The sequence below is a fragment of the Sceloporus undulatus genome, chromosome 6 (assembly GCF_019175285.1).
Source record: "Sceloporus undulatus isolate JIND9_A2432 ecotype Alabama chromosome 6, SceUnd_v1.1, whole genome shotgun sequence".
Lineage (NCBI taxonomy): Eukaryota > Metazoa > Chordata > Lepidosauria > Squamata > Phrynosomatidae > Sceloporus > Sceloporus undulatus.
In genome coordinates this window covers 31391500-31412702 of record NC_056527.1, presented here as the reverse complement: position 1 = coordinate 31412702, position 21203 = coordinate 31391500, and the positions used below count along the sequence as shown (strand labels likewise).

At 40.7% G+C, this 21203-nt stretch overlaps 1 protein-coding gene across 1 annotated transcript in view; it reads right to left on the bottom strand.

The window, feature by feature from the left end:
• LOC121933215 (probable acyl-CoA dehydrogenase 6) overlaps positions 1–21203 on the bottom strand; it is a 61593-nt gene that overhangs the window by 30462 nt on the left and 9928 nt on the right. Inside the window, exons 2-3 of the mRNA XM_042472628.1 lie at positions 19556–19676; positions 2451–2580 (exon numbers count right to left, since the gene is read on the bottom strand). Of these exons, the coding sequence (XP_042328562.1) occupies positions 2451–2580; positions 19556–19676 (251 nt within the window). The remainder of the gene's footprint in view (positions 1–2450; positions 2581–19555; positions 19677–21203) is intronic.

The following is a 21203-nucleotide window of genomic DNA, read 5'->3' as shown; positions in this document are numbered from 1 at the left end:
TAAAAATAAATGAATGTGTTATAACACAATACACAGTACAACTTAATCAGATGCAACAAACAAATTGGCCTCCATGTCTAAGGTCTGGGAAGTAGCCAATATAACACCAGTTTTAAAGTGCTGTTTCAGGGGAAGTTTAGCAATGTACAGTTTAGTTCATGCCTTGCCAAATGCCTCTGGTAGACAACTGTATAAATGAGCTACTGGATCAAATAGGGCTTTGTTTTGAGCCATCAGTTTTCTTGTGGTGTTTTTACCTTCTCCAACATACTTGCATAAACATGTCTTTCATAAACAACTTCTAAGATGGATGCTAAAAATATTTTTGACATGTTCTTATACAATTTATTTGTTTACTTACTTAAATGTCTGGATGTTAAATACACGGTTCTGACACATGATTCTTTCAACTTGATTACTTCCATCCATCTTTTTGACATCAACTCCCCAATCTTTTTCTTGCCACTAGAAATTGGTAATATCATGTGTTGAAAGACTTTTTTTTGGTTTTAGGTGTTGACTTGTTTAATGTTGAGGTTGATCTAATTCATAATAGAAGAAGGCACATAGCATGACATCTATTTTCTGAGAGAGCCAGTGTGGCATAGTGACTTGGGTGTTGGACCAGGACGCTGGAGCTCAAACCCCATGAAGCCATGGAAATCCACTGGATGACCTTTGGCAAGCCACACTCTCTAAGCACCGGAGAAAGGCAAAGGCAACCACACCATGAACCAATCTTGCCATGAAAAACCCACTATAGGGTTGCTTTAAGTTGCTAAAAATCAGAAATGCCTGTAGGCACACAACATCTATTATCTGAACAGATACAATATCATCCCAACATAGTAAGTAGGGACAATAATAAAAGTGATTATCTTTTCCCTGAAATGGGATAGAAGGTCTTTAAATATTTAGGTGGAATCGCTTTCCCTGCAATTTGAATTCATTGATTCATGTCCTCATTTCTGAAACAGAGGAAAACATGTTTATTCCATCTTCTATATGACATCCTTTCAGATATTTAGAGAGAGCTCTCATGTCACCTTTCAACTTTTTTTTATTCACGTTGAATATACCCACCTCCCTAAGCTATTCCTCACTAGATTTATTTTCCAGAGCTTTTATCATCTTGGTTGCCCTCCTCTTGACACAATTCAGCTTATCAATATACTTTTGGCCTGTGGTATGCAGAAATGGACATATTATCCTACGTGAAGTCTGCCCAAAGCAGGACAGCTATCATCCACTGCATTGTATTGGCTACCCTACAATCTAGCAAACAAATACAACAATAAATGGTTTTTACTTAATATTTTTGTTTATCTGGTGGCATCCCACGTGAAGTGGTATCATTGGGGGGGGGGGCAGGGAGAACAGAGCACACTGGGTGACACTCCAGAAGGGGGTTGTCACCCAGTAGGCTGATACATCTAGAGGGACTTGCACAGCTACTGGGCAAGTGTGAAAGGGAGATTTCCCAGTTGCCTAGCAGCTGCACCAGACCCTAAACAGGACCTTGGAGGCTGCAGAACAGCCCCCCCCCTCACTAGTGGTGGATTCTGGGGGATGTTGCCTTCAGGATCCGGCATGGCTGCAAAGACAATGGATCCTGATGGCTTTGGTGAAGGGGGTGGCTGCCTTCAGGGTCTGGCAACGCTCCAACTGTGCCAGACCCTGAAGGCTGTGAGGGGGCTGCCTTTAGAGTCTGGCTTGCCTGCAGCCGCAATGGACCCTGAAGGCCTTTCCAGGGGCAGGGGAAGGCAGCTACCTCATCAGTGGTCTAGGTAGTTGGGCTGGTGGGTAGGTGGGGGGCAAGGCAATTCGTCCCCCCGCACTAGGTGACACCAATGTCAGCAATGCCACTGCCTACATGCTTAATTTTCCCCCACAAATTAATCTCCCAACCCAGCACCTTCCGGATATATTGAACTACAACTCCAATTGTCCATCAACAGCTTGGTCACAGATTATCTTAATTTTATGACATAGATCACACCAGGAAAGGTTATAGCAGTTTGCTAGCATTTTTCTCTTTTATTCTCAAAAAAACAGTAACTTGCCTAAAGATTTTATCCTATATTATTTTACCAATTTATTTCATCATCTTTCATCATTTTATCACAGGCTGATTTACAAGAACTAAATACAATACATAACCACTCTTCCTGCAACACTAAAGCTTGCAATTTAAAAATTGTTAAAAAATAACTAACCTTGATACATAGATGCCCTGAAGAAAAACATGTGTAACATTTAAATGAATGTGCAAACCTCATTTTACCCCAGCCCCCACTTCCTTCATTCTGCAAAAACAGATTACAATCATTCTGGATTACAAACTGTTGCTTTCTTTCTCTTCCAAAGATTTTGGAGTATGTATTGCTTCCTGAAGAACACACACTTTAAAGCAAAGTAAAAGAACAACAGACTTTTCTTTGGAAAGTTACCTTGCAAGGGCAGGTGTAGCCATATCTGCTTGCACTCCAATTGCCATGGGAATACCTCCACAGCGAATATTTCCCAGTTCTTCTGCCACTGCAATGCTGTAGGAGAAGTCCAAGCCCAGGCCGCCATATTCTGGATGCAAGAAAATTTAATTATCTTTAGAATTACAGTATAACACAACCAAATTTATTTCTGAATTCTTAGTATTCTCCCTTAAATAGGAGTATTTTAATAAATACTCAAAATAAAGAAGTGTCCATCCTAGAACCAAAAGAATGAATACACACACACACACACACTTATTGCCCCCAAATCAACAAGGGAAATACTGCAGCAAATGCCAGTATTTGATGAATTATGGAAATGTACAAGTTAGTACTGCTATGTCCATTAGCCAAGATTTTTGTTGCAATTATCTCCGTGTTTATTTAGTGAAGCTAGCTGGGTTGATAACTTCTGCAACATTCTTGGATGGGATTTTATTTTATTAGACTCTGTTGAAGGTTCACTGATTGCATTTCAGGGCAGAGTTCACTTCTTGAAGAATTTTTATTCACTACAGTATAGTTTGCACTTCCCGCACCCCAATCTAAACGTTTATATACAAGGGTAGAATTCAAACTCAAGAAGAAATTAGGTTTCCCATATATCATGGCACTGCTATCCATATACTACAGTCTGGATCAACGTTTGGAAAAGCTACTTTTTGTCATGCTGGTTGAGGGATCCTGGAAGTTGTAAACCAAAAAGTAATTTTTCCAACGTTGGGTTCAGATTAGTTTCATGTCTACAAATAGAAAATAAGAATTAGAATTAAATATGTGGCTCTTAATTTTGCTTTATTATGTACTTTCCTCTTTAACTTTTACAGGTGGCCATTTTAGGTTTTTTTCTATTTTCTGCTAGTAATCTGGTTTTATCTACATATTATTGATGTTCCCCTCAATTTTCATACTCCCTACCTCTGAATCTAATCCCACTTGACATATATGCTCTTCACCTAAATTAATCAGATAAGGTAATACAATGCAGCCTGGTCTTCCCACCTTGCCATTTGGTTACCATTAGTCACCCACTAATTTCAGGTTGAGAAAATGTGACTTGTCCAAGGCCACCCAGTGAATTTCCATGGTTGACCATGGATTTGAATCCTGGTCTCCAGAGTCCTAATCCATCATTCAAACCACTACACTATGCTGGCTCTATTTAGTAAATACCAGTAAAGCCTGGTTATAGTAGAAAGAAGTAATTACAAGTGAAGTTATATATGGGTAGTCAAAGGAGATTTACTGAGGTTGAATGGAGCTACAGTAAATAAGGCCCATCTCCCGTTTTCTATTTGCTTTTGCTATTTTGGAGAAGGTAGTAGCCATGCTAACTAGAGACACAAGGGAAAGACAAACAGATATACAAACATCATCCAGTTCAGAGGTTATAAATCCAAATAAATGCATGAACAGGAATTGCACAAAAGCAAGAGAAAGTAAACAATTGCAAAGAACAAAAATTCACAACAGCTGCTGGGCAATTTATAGTCATCCAATCTTAATTTATTTAATTCATAATAATTCAGCTAGGGTCTTATTTAAGACATGTTGGTGCCTTTACTGCTGCATCTTGTCCTGTTGAGAAGCCAAAAGTTATGCTGGTGTCTCCCATGTGCATTAATTGCACCCTCCTGCTGAATCCTCTGATAACAACAGCTGCTCAGATTTACCATCCAAAGACTTAAGTCCCTGACAAAGGGAATTGGGCCCACACCTGACTTAAGATTCCTCATTTAAGAATTGTCTGTATATACTTACAGTACCACAATCAGCATTCATATTAAAATTAAAAAGTGGAATGCTATTGAAGCTTGGAGAGTTGTGAGAGAAAATTTAAAGTACAAGTATTATGACTATCAAAGCATTTGTTGCACTGGTAACAATTTGGTTTTAGAAATCTATGAGAAATGATCTTTCAAAATGCTGGTATTAGGAAGCACTCAGGATGGCTAGAATGCATACACCTACCCACACACAAAATAAACACGAAGGACAAAAAGTGAAATCATAGGAAAGAATCAAAGAGCTCAAAGCACCTTGGAGATAATCTAATCTAGCTTTCCTGAAACCGGCACCCTCCCAAGGTTTGGGACAACCATCAGACTCCCATCAGATCCTTCCATTACTGGCGGTGGTTAAGGATAAGAGAGGTTGGACTGATCTAGACCAACCGCACTTGTCAGTGCAGGTTTTACAGTGTAAGAGACAGTTACAGTATTCCTGAAAAATAGCTGTCCAGGCTTCGATTAAAAACCTTCAGCCAAGGAGATCTCCCCACTTGTTAAGTCAACTTGTTCTACAACCAAGAAGGCAAGCACATATATAAAAGTAAGATTGCTGAATAAGGATCACTAAATTCAATGCACTTTACTTCTAAGGAGACACTCAGAGGCTTGTACAGTTATCACCCTAACAGACAAGGAAGCAGCACCACACACAAATAAAACTGTGGATATGGAGTAGAAAGACAGATGAGGAAATTTTATACTGTATATGTATCGTTAGTATTTTTAATGGATCTTTTACAAATTAGTTAACCAGGGTCACCCTTGGCTAGTACTTGAATGGGAGAAACCAACAAATAACAGGTTCTGTAGGTTTTATTACAAAGGAAGGAACTGGCAAAATCATCTCTGTATTCCTTCCCTAAGCAAACTCTATGACATTCATGGAGATGTCTGTTCACAGACACACGGTCACACACATGCACGCACACATTCCCTCCCTTGCTTTTTCGCATCTAGATTTTTCTAGTTCATCTACTGTTTCCTTCGCCATAAGGTCAGAGGTATGAATGCTGACTGAATGCATAAAAAGCTTTTCAAAATCTAAAGTTTTTATTTGGGAACTATTTTTTTAAAAGGACCCAAAATGGCAGTGGCTATGTTAAAAGTAGACTGTATACTTAAATGGGGATAAGGAAAAAGTGTAAATTGTTTAAAACAAAATTTTATGGCAAGTTTGACAAGTTAATAACAATGCAAAATTTAGAAAGAACCATTTGTAATACACAACAAGCTAACTTTGAGCTGTTTGTCATATGCAAATGCCAAATCTACTTAAAAAGCTGCCAATCATACCTCAAAGTCCACAATAGGCAGCACAAAATGTACCCCCGTGAATACATAAAATGGTAAAAACTTGATGTGCAACCTTTTACTAACTATACTTCAGGGATAGGCAAAGCACCAAGCACAGGCCACATGAGGCTCAGTAGCTCCTTCTGTACCTCCTCCCAAGGATTTCAATTTTTTAAAGAAAAACAATCCAGCCATGGTTGGCTGCCAAAAAATGGGAAACATGCTACAATCAATATGGAAAAGAACAAAATGCACTAGAATTAAAGGGACATTCCTATCACAGCTAGGACACTACCATTAGGTAGTGTAAGGCATCCATCTGAGGCACCAGATTTTAGTGACCTTAAAAGGCACCCAATTACTAGTCATTTACTTTAGTTATTGTTGGGATGCATGGAGGCACTTGTGGAATTTTCTGCCTCACATGACAAAATAACTTCCTTGGCTCTGGTTATCATATAATGTGAATGGGTGAGTGGGTTGGTTGGTGATGTCAGTTGCCATTCTGCTTCAAAGCAAATGTTTTGAGCTGATCCTATGAAGATGCATAGTTATATATACTATAAAAAACAACCATCTAAAATGAATATGAAAAAAGGAGAATCCCAGGGAAAATAACAAAAAATATGCCTGCTAAAATAATATCGGTTTTCAATACCCTTTAAAAATGGACAAACAATGGGATTTTATTTCACAATCTGGGTTTGCAATGGGAAAAGGCTCTTTCCTTATGCCCAACAAGCAAACCTCTCTCCAGGAGAGGTAAGGGGGGGACAACAGGAAGAAGGGCTTTCAAGGATATGAGCATAACATTATTCTCTCATCGCACAATGATGTTTCTTCGAAGGAAAGGAGGGACAGAGGAATCTCCTCCAGATAGTCTAGTTACAGGCACCAAAATCATTAGATGCCTGCACCGATACATCTGAAATCCAAAAACAGAAGGATAATCTATTCCTATATTTCAGTTAGGAGATGTATTTCTGGGAGGTCTTTGCAAAATGTATCTTAATGCACAACTGCCTCTGTAAGCCATGGCTTACTACAGTGATGGCAAACCTTTCAGAGACAGAGTACTCAAACTCAGTGGCGTTCCTGCGGGTGTCACCTGGTGCCGGGGGGGGGGGGGGTTGGGGGTGGGGGGGGGGGGCCTTGGGGGGGGGGGACTTCCAGGGGAAAAACCCAAGGCATATTCTCTCAGACTCAGGCTAGCGAAAGCAAACCCCCCTGTGTTGAAACTTGCCAAGAAAATCCACAATAGTTTCACCTTAGGGTTGCCATAAGTCAGAAACTACAAGAAGGCACCACACACACTCTCTCAGCCTCAGAGGATAGCAATAGAAATCCCCCTCTGACAAAGCTTGCCCCATGACAGTTTCATCTTAGGGTCTCCAGGAACAACTTGAAGGCACACATACACATCCCTGTTAGCTGGGGCCTGCTGGGCTGCCTCCATCCCACCTCTTCCATATTCTCATCAGCCACTAGTCAGAGGGAGCTATCAATCACCTGGGAAGGAGGACCAGGGGATTGATGGCTCCCTCCAACCTATGGCTGATGAGAATGTGGAAGAGGCTGGACAGAGGCAGCCCAGCAGGCCCTAATTTAACTTTTTGTGTTCCAGCAAGGCTTCTCTGGCCTTCTGAGCCCTTGGCAGGGAGGCAGGTCAGTCCCTGTACTCACAGAGAGCCTCCATGTGCCGCCTGTGGCACACGTGCTGTACGTTCACCATCAGGAGTTTGCCATTTTTATTCCATTCCTCTCTTCCTTTGCTGCCTCTTTTGTTTTCAGTTTTAGACTGTAAGCTCCTTGAGACAGAGACCTGTCCGTTTTTCTTCTGATAGTTCTGTTTAAGCAATAGACAATGAGTAGTGAAATCCAGAGTATTGTAACAGCAATGCTGGAATTTGTCTACAGCACAACGAATTATAACATCTTTTTCACAACAAGCTGCAGAATGCACAATTGTTTGACTAACACTGCCCATTTTTCATGAAACTGTACAGCTCCTCTATGACTAAGATTCATAACTCCAGATATTTCATGGATGTTGCCTCCGGCTCTCAGTGCTGCAAACATATCACATATTCATTAGAAACACATGGGATGATCCAGAGGAAATTAGTCATGCTTCATCAGTTCCATTGGAAGTGCTTGGAAAACAACAGTTACGTACACTCTCGCTTTCCAGCTTCAGAAACCAAACTGGATATTCAGCAGCCAAAATCAGTTATTTCCTGTCATCCAGGCTATGAGGAGACACACGTCACAAACCCTATTTTGCACAGCAAACAGTAATAGAGGCATTTTTTGCTGTGATTGTGTCAAGAATTTGTGTAGTTATGACTGCTAACTCATTATCTTGGGTGGGTGGCCGGCCAAGGAGCCTTGAAGTAGACTCAGGTTCAGGCTGGGAAGTCCAGGATTGGGGCTCCAAAGACAGTAAATGCATTCTGTTCCAACAATCGGTTAAGTATGCACAGGATATGTTCCTATGAAATGGTAATTATGCACGGGCTCTGGCCTGCTGAAGTGGCAACTATGCATTGGATCTAGCTATGAGTTGGCACTGGCTTAGTTCTGAGGTATGAACAGGGCAACCAGCCTCAGGGATTTTGAGTTGGCAAGGAGGCATGACCTGGCTTAGGTGTGGCTACCTGAGATATGATACAGATCTTCACCCATCCTTTTTTGGCAATGGCAAGGAGGATACATGTCCTGCCTGCATCCTGCTGTTGCCCAAGATTACCACGTCTACTGCCTACAATCACCCTCTCTTCCCTGCTTCCTCAGCACTCACTTGTTAAGTTCAGCAGGATACCAAAGTTCAGAAAATCAAGTTCAGTAATAAAAACTCAGAAAGCTTTATTAAGAAACTATAGATCCAGTCCCAGTGACTTTCATTGTCAGAACTGACCAGCAACCATTTCCATTGGAATAATCAAACCATATACATTTTCAAAATCATGTCAGGAATATTTTTCATTCATTCCCAATTAATAAACACCTTTGCCCCTTTCATTCCCACACCACCCCCTTAACATTCTTGTTGCTATTCCATTCACACAGTGAAACAGCCTTGAACATTCCTTTCTGTTGTTACCTCACCACCTAAATATGAGATAACCACTGCTCTAAAATGCTACACTACTACATAATCAATTACTTCAAGCTCTAAACATATCATGGTAGGTAAGATGCCTAAGCAACGCCTGACAACACTCTGCATAGGGTGTCAACTAGCTGGTGAAAGAATTCTCTTCCCCTTCCAGTTAAGTCCTCTATGGCGGGTTACATACCGCTGGATTGCGGTGGTCTCCCGCCGCTGCCGCTTGCAGCGTCCGGGAGCCACAGTGGCCAAACCACGCAGCTCCCGGACGCTCCGAGGAAGGAGCGTGGAAATCGCGCTCCTTCCTGGGCCCCGGAAAAGACGTCGCGAGGCACTAGTCACGCACTCGCGGCGTCACTTCCGGGGCGCAACGTGCGAATGCACAGCGTCCGCTATGTCAATATGCTGGCGGCCGTGTGGAACGGCCGCCGCCATTTCTCACGGACTGAGTCCGTGATAGGGGAGCGTCTGGAAGAGACGCCCCTTTCTAACCCTAGCACGGACTCAGTCCGTGCTAGGGTGCCCGTCTGTAATGGGCCTATGTTACATAAAGAAAGATCTAAAGTGTCATAATTCATGGGGAAAGGAGAAAAGCCACTTGGGTAATTATCAGTGCAGAGGGCAGGAAGCTGAGGAATCATTCAATAGTTGGAAAAGCCAAGATAAGCAAAAGAATAAGCAAAGGCATAGTCAGAGTCCAGTTCCAAGGGTCTTGAAAGTAGGGCAGAGTTTCTGAGCTGACTTGAGTGTCTTTTCCACAAAGCAGTAGATATTGCTAGAGACTGATGGGTATTTGCTGCTTGCCTTGTCTATGCAGGCTGATTGTTCAGTAAAAATGACTAAGGCAGCACCTCCTAAACTGCAAGTCTAACAAACCACTCCCCAAATAGCAGCCTCTGCTGTTGTCCCAGAGAGAAGCATGAGACAAAAAAAGTTTTTCCGGGGACTTTTCTGTGTGCCATTTTTAACCAAACCAATCTTAATCCAGCTCAATGTGCCCCTTATTGACTTCATCTTCACACGTACTTTCTGCTACGCCCATGCTCTCCTCTCATCTTGGCTCTAGATTCTTTTGCATTTCCTGAGCCAACTAGCAATTCTACATATACCTTTCACCCATTCTGATTAGAAAACGAGGCTAAATACAGGTAAAAGGTGCTTCTTAAGTCATACCATTTGTTACATGACTACAAAAGTATGTGAAAATGATTCAACAACCCTGACATTCAAAGATGTCTCAGAAAGGACCTTGGACTTCTAGGTGCCTTTTGATGTTACAATAAGCCAGAGTCAATACAATGAATTTCATCTTTCCACAGGGAATTGAATGATTAGCATCCAGTGCAGTTAGGACCCATATGCACAATCTGTACAACTGATTTTGCAGTAGCTATTATTGTTGTGTCATTTCTGACTTACAGGGTTTTCTTAGCAAGACTTGTTCAGAGGAGGTTTGCTTTTGCCCTCCTCTGAAGCTGAGAGCATGTGACTTGCCCAAGGTCACCCAGTGGGTTTCTATGGCTGAGTGAAGATTCTAACCCTGTTCTCCAGAGTCATAGTCCAACACTTCAACCACTACACCATACTGGCTCTACTGCAGTAGCTATATACAGGTTATATTAATTATATTGTCTTGCCCTAACAGCAACAGAAGAATAAAAAGAGTGTAAGACATAAAGTATTGAAAGTTCTTCTGTCTAAATGGACCTGTGTGTTTGTTTATGATTGTTTGTTCTGTATTTCTGGTCAGCCAAATATGTGTTCAGAAAATATAAGGGGTGCTGCCATTTCAGTCAAAATAGGCAGGAGGAGGTATAGCAGTGAAGGTAGAACCAGCTGATGGAATAGGAGGAAAAGGGAGACATCTCTTCAGTGCTCCTCCTCCTGATTCACCACACAACCAACAATAAAACCCCATCAGACCACAAAGTACTGCTGCTTAATTTGAGAGCTCTAACTGGGAAGAGCTCTATGATCCAGGACTTGATCCTGGACAAGCAAGTTGACCTTGCATGTTTAACTGAAACTTGGTTAACTGAAGGAGGGGAGGTGTCAATCTGATTCAATTGTGCCCACCAGGTTTCTAGGTGCAGCTGCAGGTAAGCTGTGATGGGTGGGATATGTCGGCCAAAGATCCTTATGATATAGGGTGGGATATAAATATTTAAATAAATAGCTAAAATATTTAAATAAAAAATGAGACCAAATCAAGTTAAGAACCAGTGTGGTGTAGTGGTTTGACCATTGGACTAGGCCTCTGGAGACAAGAGTTTGAATCCAGGCTCAACCATGGAAATCCATTGGGTAGGTCACACTTCCTCAGCTTCACAGGATGGCAATGGCAAACCCCTTCTGAAGAAACCTGCCAGGCAAACCCTATGATTTAAGTTGGAAAACAACCTGAAGGCACACAATAACAACAAATCAAGCACAAGACAAAAAAGGCCTCTTCAGTTTACAAGAGAAACTTACAAGAGGATTCAAACCTTCTACAGAGCTGCATTGTGGGATAGTCTGATCTCTGTGAGTCTTTAGTACACAAAGCTCCATGCTTGTATATGATATTGCTTATCCAGCTTCATGTAATCTGGGGCTGACGCATTGGATGGCATACAACGCACTGGATGGCATACAATGATGATTCCTCCAACACTACAACTGATACTAATTGAGAAGTCAATTTATGCCACTAGTAGTTCATTGTTTGAACTTACAACAGACTGAAAAAAAAAGTTCCTACAATTAAGCTGCTGTTTTTACTACTTGTTTAACGAAGTATGGATGATTAATGGAAAATAAATTACTGTTAATGACCTTTGAACCAAATCATATTAAGACTAACTGTTTGTGGCACAAAGGACATCTTCATTTCCTAAAAATTTAATTTGTACCTCCTGTGAAAGTCATTTTTTCTGTTCCTGAACGCTGACCTTCACTCAGATTAATTATCATGAAGGTCACAGTTTTGACCATTAACATGATCTATGTTCAATATGTAGAACAGTCAAAAAAACTGCATCGTTGGCCTTTGCATACGGATTTTCCAGACTAACATGGCTATGCCTTTGCATTTAATGTACAGGAATCCTCTCCACTTTCAGTCTGGCAACCCTATCCAGGCTTCAACCCCCAGACTCGCTGACAATTAGCTATGTTGGCTGGGATGTGTGAGAACTGAAGTCCAAAATATCTGGAGGTCCAAAGATTGAGAACTATTGCCACATGTGACTGCACTGTTTCTCGCTCACTGCTCCTGACAGTTTCCAACTTCATCTCTGATCTTCACTAGAACTGAGCTGGAAAAAAACCCATAAAACCCGTCAAATCTTCATCATGTAGAAGATGCATACAAATGTCCCTTATTTCATTCTCTGCACAGCACTGTTTATGGAGGGAAACAGATGTAGGGAAACAGATGTGGGGACAAGCAGGGTCAGGCATTTTCATTATAGGCTTTTCTGTAATTATCCAGATATGCTGATGTATCCTCTTTGTTTCCAAAGACAGTAATTAGCAATAATTTCTAGAGGCCCCCTGAATAGCAGAGGGCGGTTTGCTGCAAAGATTCAGATCAGAAAAAAATATGGCTGGACATTCTGACTTTTCCATTACTTCCTTTGAAACATTGCTTGATGATAAAGTACATCTTGCTAGAGCAGTACAGTATTCAGAACAGCCTGAATTCAGCTCAGCTATTATTATTTCTGAAGGTACTGGAATAATACATTACTGGTATTTCTGTTTTCCACAGGGATCTGCCATGGAAAGACACTCAAGAGTTGTTTTATGATTTCTGCATAACATCTCTCTTTAGGTCACTAGAGAGGTCACCACAGAGATCTTTAACATTCACTCTCCTTAGAATTCAGCTCTCAGACTCAATGTTGGCTTTCCCTTCTCCTCTGGAAAGCTGTATCGGTCATCCAATTTAAGGCTCCTGCCACACTAGGAAAAACCATTCAACAGCTCTACAAGAGTAAGTATATAGTACCAGAAAAATGAACTAAATTGGTTAAGGAGCATCAGGACTTCCTTAATTAATCTGGATCATGTTCTATTAGGATAGACCTGCTTTTCCCTAACTGATTCATCATGTAAAAGGTTTCAAATGAACTCAAAATTGGTAGAGAAGCAGTCTCATATAATCCAAATATACACATGGTGAACAACTGGAGAGAATCTCTAGCTCACACGTGTTTTTCTAATTATTATTATTATTATTATTATTTGTATCCCGCCTCTCCCTGTATTGGATCGAGGTGGGTAACAACAAACATAAGAACAATAAAAAATATAACACGGCAAACCACAAGTAAAAATATAGCAAAGCATATAAAATCCAATTCCCTATCTCCCTCCCACCTTAAAATAGCATTAAAAACAATAATTCCCAACTGGAGAGTGGACATTCCAAGGAGGTCAATTTGGGAATGCCTGCCAGAAGAGATCCGTTTTTATTGCTTTCTTAAAGGCCTCCAAAGATGTTATATGGTGGATCTCTTACAGCAGGTCATTCCAGACTTTTGGAGCGGCAACAGAAAACGTCCTCTGGGAAGTTAATACCATTCTGGTTTTCTTGGATTGCAAGAGATTCTTCCCAGAGGACCTGAGAGTGCAGGAAGGATTGTATGGGAGAAGGCGTTCCCTCAGGTAAGCTGGACCCAAGCCTTGTAGGGCTTTATAGGTAATGGCCAACACCTTATACTGTGCCCGGAAGCTAATAGGCAGCCAGTGTAGGGATTTTAAGATAGGTGTAATAGATTTAAATTTCGAACTCCCTGTAACCAATCTGGCTGCCATATTTTGGACCAGTTGCAGCTTCCGAACGAGGCATGAGGGTTGCCTATGTAGAGCACATTGCAGAAATCGAGACAAGAGGTTACCAGTGAATGTACAACCGTTTCTAGGTTTTCCCATTCCAGGAAGGGTCATAGCTGGCGTATCAGCCAAAGCTGATAACAGGTACTCCTGGCCGTCGCATCCACCTGAGATGACAGTTGAAGCGACGAGTCCAGGAGTACCCCCAAGCTACGCACACAGTCCTTTAGGGGAAGTGTGACCCCATCCAGAACTGGAGAGCTTATCACCATTCCCGGATTAGGATTGCCTATAGCGAGTACCTCCGTTTTATTTGGATTCAGTTTAAGTCTATTTTCCCTCATCCAATCCATTACTGACCTCATGGTTAAACCTCAATCACAGAGAAGATATACAAAACCCACACACCTATTCATTATTAAATGCAGGGAGACAAATACTAGGACACACACATCAGATGATACTTCACATTCATTCAGAAAAACGCTCATGAGCCTGAATCCAGTCACTTTCATTTTTACCCTTCGTTCATCCATTATATAGCAATCACTTTCAAAATGGAGAGCTTTTCTAGGAGTGACACGTCAATATCATGTTTCATTACTTCATTTGTACTACCATCCACAACAAAAAAGTTAGCTTCTCTAGACACTGATGGATCTATCTGCTGTAGCTCAAAGTAGGAACATCTCCACATGGGACATAATTCAGACACCAAGCACCTCAGGCTCTCTTTCTAGAAAGCAATGAGCTAAGGATTTTGCTGCTTCCTGTCGTGTAGAACAACAGTACTGATATGGCTCATTTGCCAATTCAATCAAATAACACATTTTAGAATTTCCAGAGACCAAAGAAGGAGGGTAAGTTTGGAATACCCTACTAGCAGCCACTTCACTCCATGATCCAATGCATGTGATTGGATGATTGCTGGCAAATTTCGGAATAAGGATTTGTTATTGTTTTGTGCCATCAAGGTGCCTGACTTTTGGCAATCCTATCATAGGGTTTTCATAGGGAGTTATTCAGCCGTTTGTCGTTGCCTTCCTCTGGGTTTCCATGGCTGAGCAGTGATTCAAACCCTTGTCTCCCACAGTCCTAGGACAACATTCAAACCATTACACTATGCTGGATTGGTTCTTAGAATAAGGATAGAAAATGTCAAGAGATGAAAGGGGCAGACAGTGCACACACTACAAATGCTATTTCTTCTTTGAAAGAAATGAAAAGTATTTCATAGGCCTCTCACTCTCTCTCTTCAGTTGTAAACCACACTGAGTTTAATGCCACTTGACTCTCGAGTAAGTGGGTACAGTATTGTCTTCATGTACTTCACATCATCTAGACCAGAGATCCATAATTTATGATCTTGGGTCTGTGAGCGGCCTTTAAGACAACTCTGCGTAGCTCACACAGAAGGTAGGAACCCACTTACTTTTCTCTATAACCCAGCTAAACAGCTGTCATTTCTGAGTCTTTCACAGCCCTACCTGGGCACTTCCACATACTAAACACTTACTCTACCATGAACTACAGTTCTTCCCAAAGCACTACATTGTGCTAGCAGTTGTGAGAAGCACAGGCCATCCACTATGAGCCATAGGCAGTCAGAATTATAAGCCAAGTTGTTTCAGATTCTCTTTCAAAGCTGCTTCAAAATAACCCTGTGGTCCTTTGTTTTGATGTTATTGAAGTATGTGTTGAGTTATAATTTCAATACTTTTCGCTATAGCTGGATGGGATGGAGTTTTAATTTACTTGTGAAAATAGACTCTCATTTACAGTTTCTGAATACCTATCCCAAAACTTTAAGAGATGAACATTTGTTTCTTAAAAGTCTCTAGAGAATTCTTCCAATTCTTTTGCATTTGTATATTTAGATTGGTGTAGCTATCATTACCCAGTGGGAATTCTTTTTCTATATTAGATCAGACCATACCTCTGTCTAACCTAGACTTCTGCCAATAACATTTCCCTAATTAAAAACCTGTGTTGCTTCATAGCAACCTGGCACTAACAGATTTCTGAGAAGAGTTTTTTCCTAGTGTATTGCTTACTCTGGAGATGACACAGAAGTGATATAATTTGTCTTGAAATTTATTATCCATTTCCTGTTCAAGAATTTGTATCGTTCATTTAAAATATTTAGGGGACAATAATAATGAATAGCTAGATACTAAAAGCCCATCGGTAAACATATTCTGACTTTACAAGGCAATCCTATGAAATGCTCAGTGTTTGCACGTAAAGTTTGTCCAGTGAATGCTGAGAATGCGGGGGTCCTTGTTCACCATAAAAAATGCAATGTAGCTCTTGTGTCCTGTTAGTGAGAGATGCTGTTGCCACCCATGGAATAATGGAGTGTTTTTAAGCAAGGGCATTTTTCCTATACTAGGAGGAGCATTCTGAGTTCATGGGTGCTTAAGTAATCCATGCTCCAGGAGATGCAGATTATTCAGAAATATTACTAGGTATGGGATCTCCCTCAGGTTGTAAGACGAATGAGTGAGTTCTGACTTAGACCCAAGAACCAAAGAAGAACCAAACAAGATGGTTCCGCGCAAAACATTGATGTGACGAAGGTATTTGGCAACCAAGGCGAGGAAAGTCTGAAAACTTGGAAGCTAAAGCGGGGTGCTGTCCAGGTGTGACGAACCATGATCGGGAAGGACCTTATCTCCTGAGTCACCATGAAGAGGAACTGACAGGACAATGGAGGGCTTTGAACAGAACGAGTTGCTGTGAACACGGACTGATCTGAACAGCCTGTCTCTCCTCCCGAAAGAAGAAGTTGAGTTATGGGCTGCAATATTGCGAGAATTCAGCAGCCAACGTCAGAGAGAAGAAAAAGTATAAAGACCCTGGACTTTCATCTCCATTTTGTTGGCATCACCCGCGGCAACGGTGTCATCCCCAACCTTCGAGAACAACTGATCAATGTTCGGCAGAAGGAAAGTGTGTGTGAGTATTGTATGAATGTGTGAGTGAAAGAGCTCTTGATAATCAATGTTTGTGTTACTTTTGTGACTTAATAAATGTTACATGCATAGTGTTTAAAACCAAATTTGGTGTCTCAATGTCTTTGTCAGCCCTGCTCTGAATAAGTCCACGGAGGGAGAGGTTTTCATTACACGCTCTCAGGATAAACAGGTTGCCCTTACAATCTTGGGCATAACAAGGTGAGCCATTCCTTCTAGCTCTGCTCTGAGCAGAGCCAAGGCTTCCTTTCCAAACAAACATACCAGGTTCAATCCCTGCATCTCCTTGTAGGAAAGGGAGAGGTTCCTGACAGAAATTATGGACAGTTGATGCCAGTCACTGTACATGGACCAATAGTGTGAAATCGTTTAAGGCAATTTCATATTTTACTAGTGGTAGATGCTCTGGAATCCTCAGGCAAAGTATCTGAAAAATATCAGAAAACCTAAATAGTAATCCTGCCCAAAGTTAAAAGTTACTGATTTATACAAAGCTCCATTTTGCTAAAGATCACACATAATTTAAATCTCTATAGTTGTACTCAGAAGAGACTATGGCATAAATTGAATTGTCAGTCCCAACTGCAGTAGATCCACTGGTTCAAAAAAGTGCTGAGTTGCAAATTTCTGATTGATTCTCTGGACATACTCAGAGTCTTTTACATTATTTCTGAAAGGTACATAGCAGCTAAAAACTTTGAGACTGCGTACTGTAATTTACAACATTGCAGCTCCTGGTCTCAATTTCCTTTTCTGAGTTCTTTTTACAAGAATGGTGCTTAATGCCTACTAGGCTATAGAGGACTAAAGGATACAAAATAATTTTCTTTATTTTACTAATGTTAATTATTTCTTCTGCATTGGGGGAGGTCAAATCCTCATAAACTGGCAAAAGCAATGAGGTTCTTTATAGTTCAGGAACATGTAGCTCTATTTGTAACAAAAGATAAAACTTAAAACACTAAATTCAATTTGTCATTATTTTAATATATCAGACTTGATACTTCTATGCTAAGCCAACTTCTTTTTGTTGTTATTATTTGCAATCAAATCAACTTTGCCACACCAGCAAACCCAACTCACCCAACTGGTTTCACTTTCAGCCAAATGTCCATCCCCCCCCCCCCCCCCAAAAACATTTTTTTAAAAGTAAGGGTGTATGTGAAAGCAGTGGTGTTGATCCATTTTGAGTGCTTGGGGGTAAATTGAATATTCATTGAATAATTAAATAATATTAAATAAGGGTGTGGAAATCTTCAGAGGCTCAGGCAACTACTTGCAGCCCAGAGACCACACATTATCTGGCTCACAATGTGATATAGCAATCTGGGAGGATTCCCATGCACCCCTGGCAGAATATTTTACTGCTAAAACATCATCAGCCATCCTGGTGGAGCTGCACAGAGTGTGATCCCCAAATTACGTATTCGTTAAATAATGGAAAGAATTCCCCCAACCTGTTGCAGTTCCCATCATTTCCTATCCAACATGGTATTGCTGACGTACGTGAATCTACATCGCAGAAACATAATGGTCATGTGGAAGGACACTACTGACTAATATAGAGTACTTTAATTCTCTTGCTAGACAAAAGCAGTATCTCAGTGGCACTCAGTGCTTTAGTGGGGAAGTGGTCAAGAGCCTAAAAACAATCAAATGATCTAAACTGGCAATTCTAAAAGAGCTAATATGAAATATGGTATTGCTTTCAATCATATGTCCCCACTACACTGCAGAAGAAACAATAAGCCCTTCTTTTAGGCTTCTTTTACACTACATGGATTTATCTTGGACATTTCAATTTCTTAATATAGCAAGGGAAAGGGAACCTATGTCTCTTACAAGGTTCAAATCCCTCCATCCTCTACTTAATACCTTCCCAGAAGTTAAACATCATTGTGAAACATTTAAATTAGGAGTGTCTAACAATCCACATTCTTACAGAACAGGAGCAGACAATATTGTGTCTCTCCAAAGGTTCTGAATTACATTTCCAGTATGAATGACTATTGGTCATGCTGGCTGGGGTGATGGGGGAGAGACTCCAGAGAACAGCAAGCTTCCTCTTTCTGTCATATAACCTTACCCTGTTATAGAGAAGAAGAAAGTATAGAATCACAGGGGCTATACTTTCACATGCACACTCAGGGGGAAAAAACTGGCAGGGAACAGGGAGATAAGTATTACATTATTATAAGCTTTTTGTTCCATTTTACTTTGTAATTTTGTTAAAATAAAATGCATTTCTTAAACGTAAATGCTCAAACTACTCAGAAATTAATCTTAACTGTGCAATTAACCCCATTTGGTTTGTAAGGATGCTTCATTCCTACAACTCTTGCTACAATAAAAGCATCTTATCTAAAAATGAAATATAAAACTAGAGGTTTCATCTTGTTTCAAATTACAATCCTGACTGGGATCAAAATTTAGAAAGGTTACATTTTAAAGCTTTATCAAGGTCAGTTGTTGGGCTAAGTATTCAAGCTCTCCTCTCCCCATGCCATGACCCCGATTCCCCCATCAAATAGTAATAATAATAATAATAATAATAACAACAACAACAACAACAACAATACAACCTAACAAATGTAGGTTGTACAAATCTCCCCCCCCCCAAAAAAAAATGGAAAGGGAAATGGAAATTAAACAACCAAGTCAGGTAAGCCTTACTTAAGTAAGCAAAACAACTATGACTCTTCTAGAGACGACTTGAGGACTTTTTCCAGAATGTATTCATGGATGATCTTTTCTCTCATGAGCCTCCACTTTTCCTATGATTTCCAGTTTGGGCCCCAAACTTAGAGATATATGCTTTTACAGTTGTCCCTCCCAATTTCCAGGGGATCTGTTCCAGTCCTCCTTCAAATTGGAAACCTGCAAATATTCAAGCCCCCATTGAAAATAATGGTGGCACGCTCCCTGAAGTATGGTGGTATTTGAGTCTGTCATACTACACCCCAGCCTTGAATGACAACGTCCCAATCAAGTCCTATTTAGAAACAGCTATTGCTAAATTTCTGGCCTTAAATGTGCATATCAAATCAAATATAAGAATTAAGACACTCTCTTCCTTACCAGTTGGCTTGTTAACTCCAAGAAATCCTGCTTTTCCCAGAGATTTAAAAACATGGTGTGCTGGAAACTGTCCCTCTTCTTCCCAATTGTCCACAAATGGGTTGATTTCTTTGTCAATAATCTGGGGGCGAGAGGGAAAAGGTTTGAAAGTTAAGAGAGTCACATTGTAAAACTACAGTTCTGTGTAAACAAATCTAGTATGGGGCTATTAATTTAACTGTAGAGGAGGTATAATGTGGCTCTCCAGATGCTGTTTAACTGAACTGCCAGCATTCCTCACCACTGGCTATGCTGGCTAGGGCTGCTGGGAACTGCAATACGACATGCTGAAAGATGGTAGGCTGTTTATTTCTTTAAAAGGCCAGCAAGTTTCAGCCTATATTAAAAAGAAAAGGCCTTCTTCAGGATCTTTTAAAACTTTATGGTCCAGGTCTTTGAGAAGTGTTGTTGCAACTCTAGTTATTTCTGTTGTATGCCCTTGAAGAAGGCCCTTTTTAATACAGGCAGAAACATATCAGGCTTTTTAAAGGAACAAACAGTTGACCATCTTTCAGTAGTGGAGCTTGTCTCCTTTTTGTTTTCTGCTTACAGACACGTTTTGCAATACTCTCTCTACTTGGAAATTGCAGTTCAACAGCAACTGGAGGGCTGCATGATGCCCAACCTTGTAGTTGCAGTAGGAATTAAGGTGGTTCACCTCAGTTAACTTCAGTGGACCTAATTGGCAAGTGGCACATTTTAGATTAGACTTCTCATTATAAACTGAAATAGAGCATGTTGCAATGCCTCTGAAGTTTTCAGTCTCAGGAGGTTTCCTTTTGCTTTGCTTTGTATTCAAGTTAAGATGCTGCAGAGACTTGAGAAATGGTTTGCACACACAGGTGCAACCCTACAATTCACACCCCCTTGGGCCGTTACCCAGCTTCCACCTCCACCTCACCTAGCCAGTTAGCAAGAACACTTTCATATTCTTAATCAAGGCACAGAGCAACACTTTTATCAAGATAGCTCTATATGAGAACACCCCTTGTTCTCCAACTGAAATAATTTTTAAATAAACAGGTCTCTTTCATGTGAACCTTCCCAAAAGGGACCCTTTGATCAGTGCACAATCCAAGGGACAGACCCCCCCCTCCAAAATAGCCGCTGCAAGAGAAACTACAAAGGTTGCTTTTTACTGAGCACTGTCTCCTGCTAAACTAGAATTTGATTTATACAGACAATAAACTACCATGAGCTTCATAGAAACTACAAATTCAGCAGCTAGTAAGCTTTTCCGACAAGCAAACTAGAAACCTATGGTTTAAATCAAGACTTGAGGTAGGCAGATCAGGAGATTACAATCCTTTTGTAACAAATGTAACATGAATATAATGCAACATGAACGCCTGTCCTGTGCTCCTCTGTTTCTGTCTCTATCACTAAGGGCTTGCTTGATATCTAAAGAGCTTGTTCCCACTAGGGGAAACCCCGCGTTCTGAATCGATTTCATTAGGCAGCGTGCCCATTAGGATTCGGTTTAAATCTAGAACAGTTCTAGACCAACCCGGAATCGTCCCCACTAGAAATCGAATTCAGAAGCGGGTTAAAATTTAAATTCGTGTTTTCCTCATTTAACGCGTGTTAAAAAAACACTAGGGTCCTACCT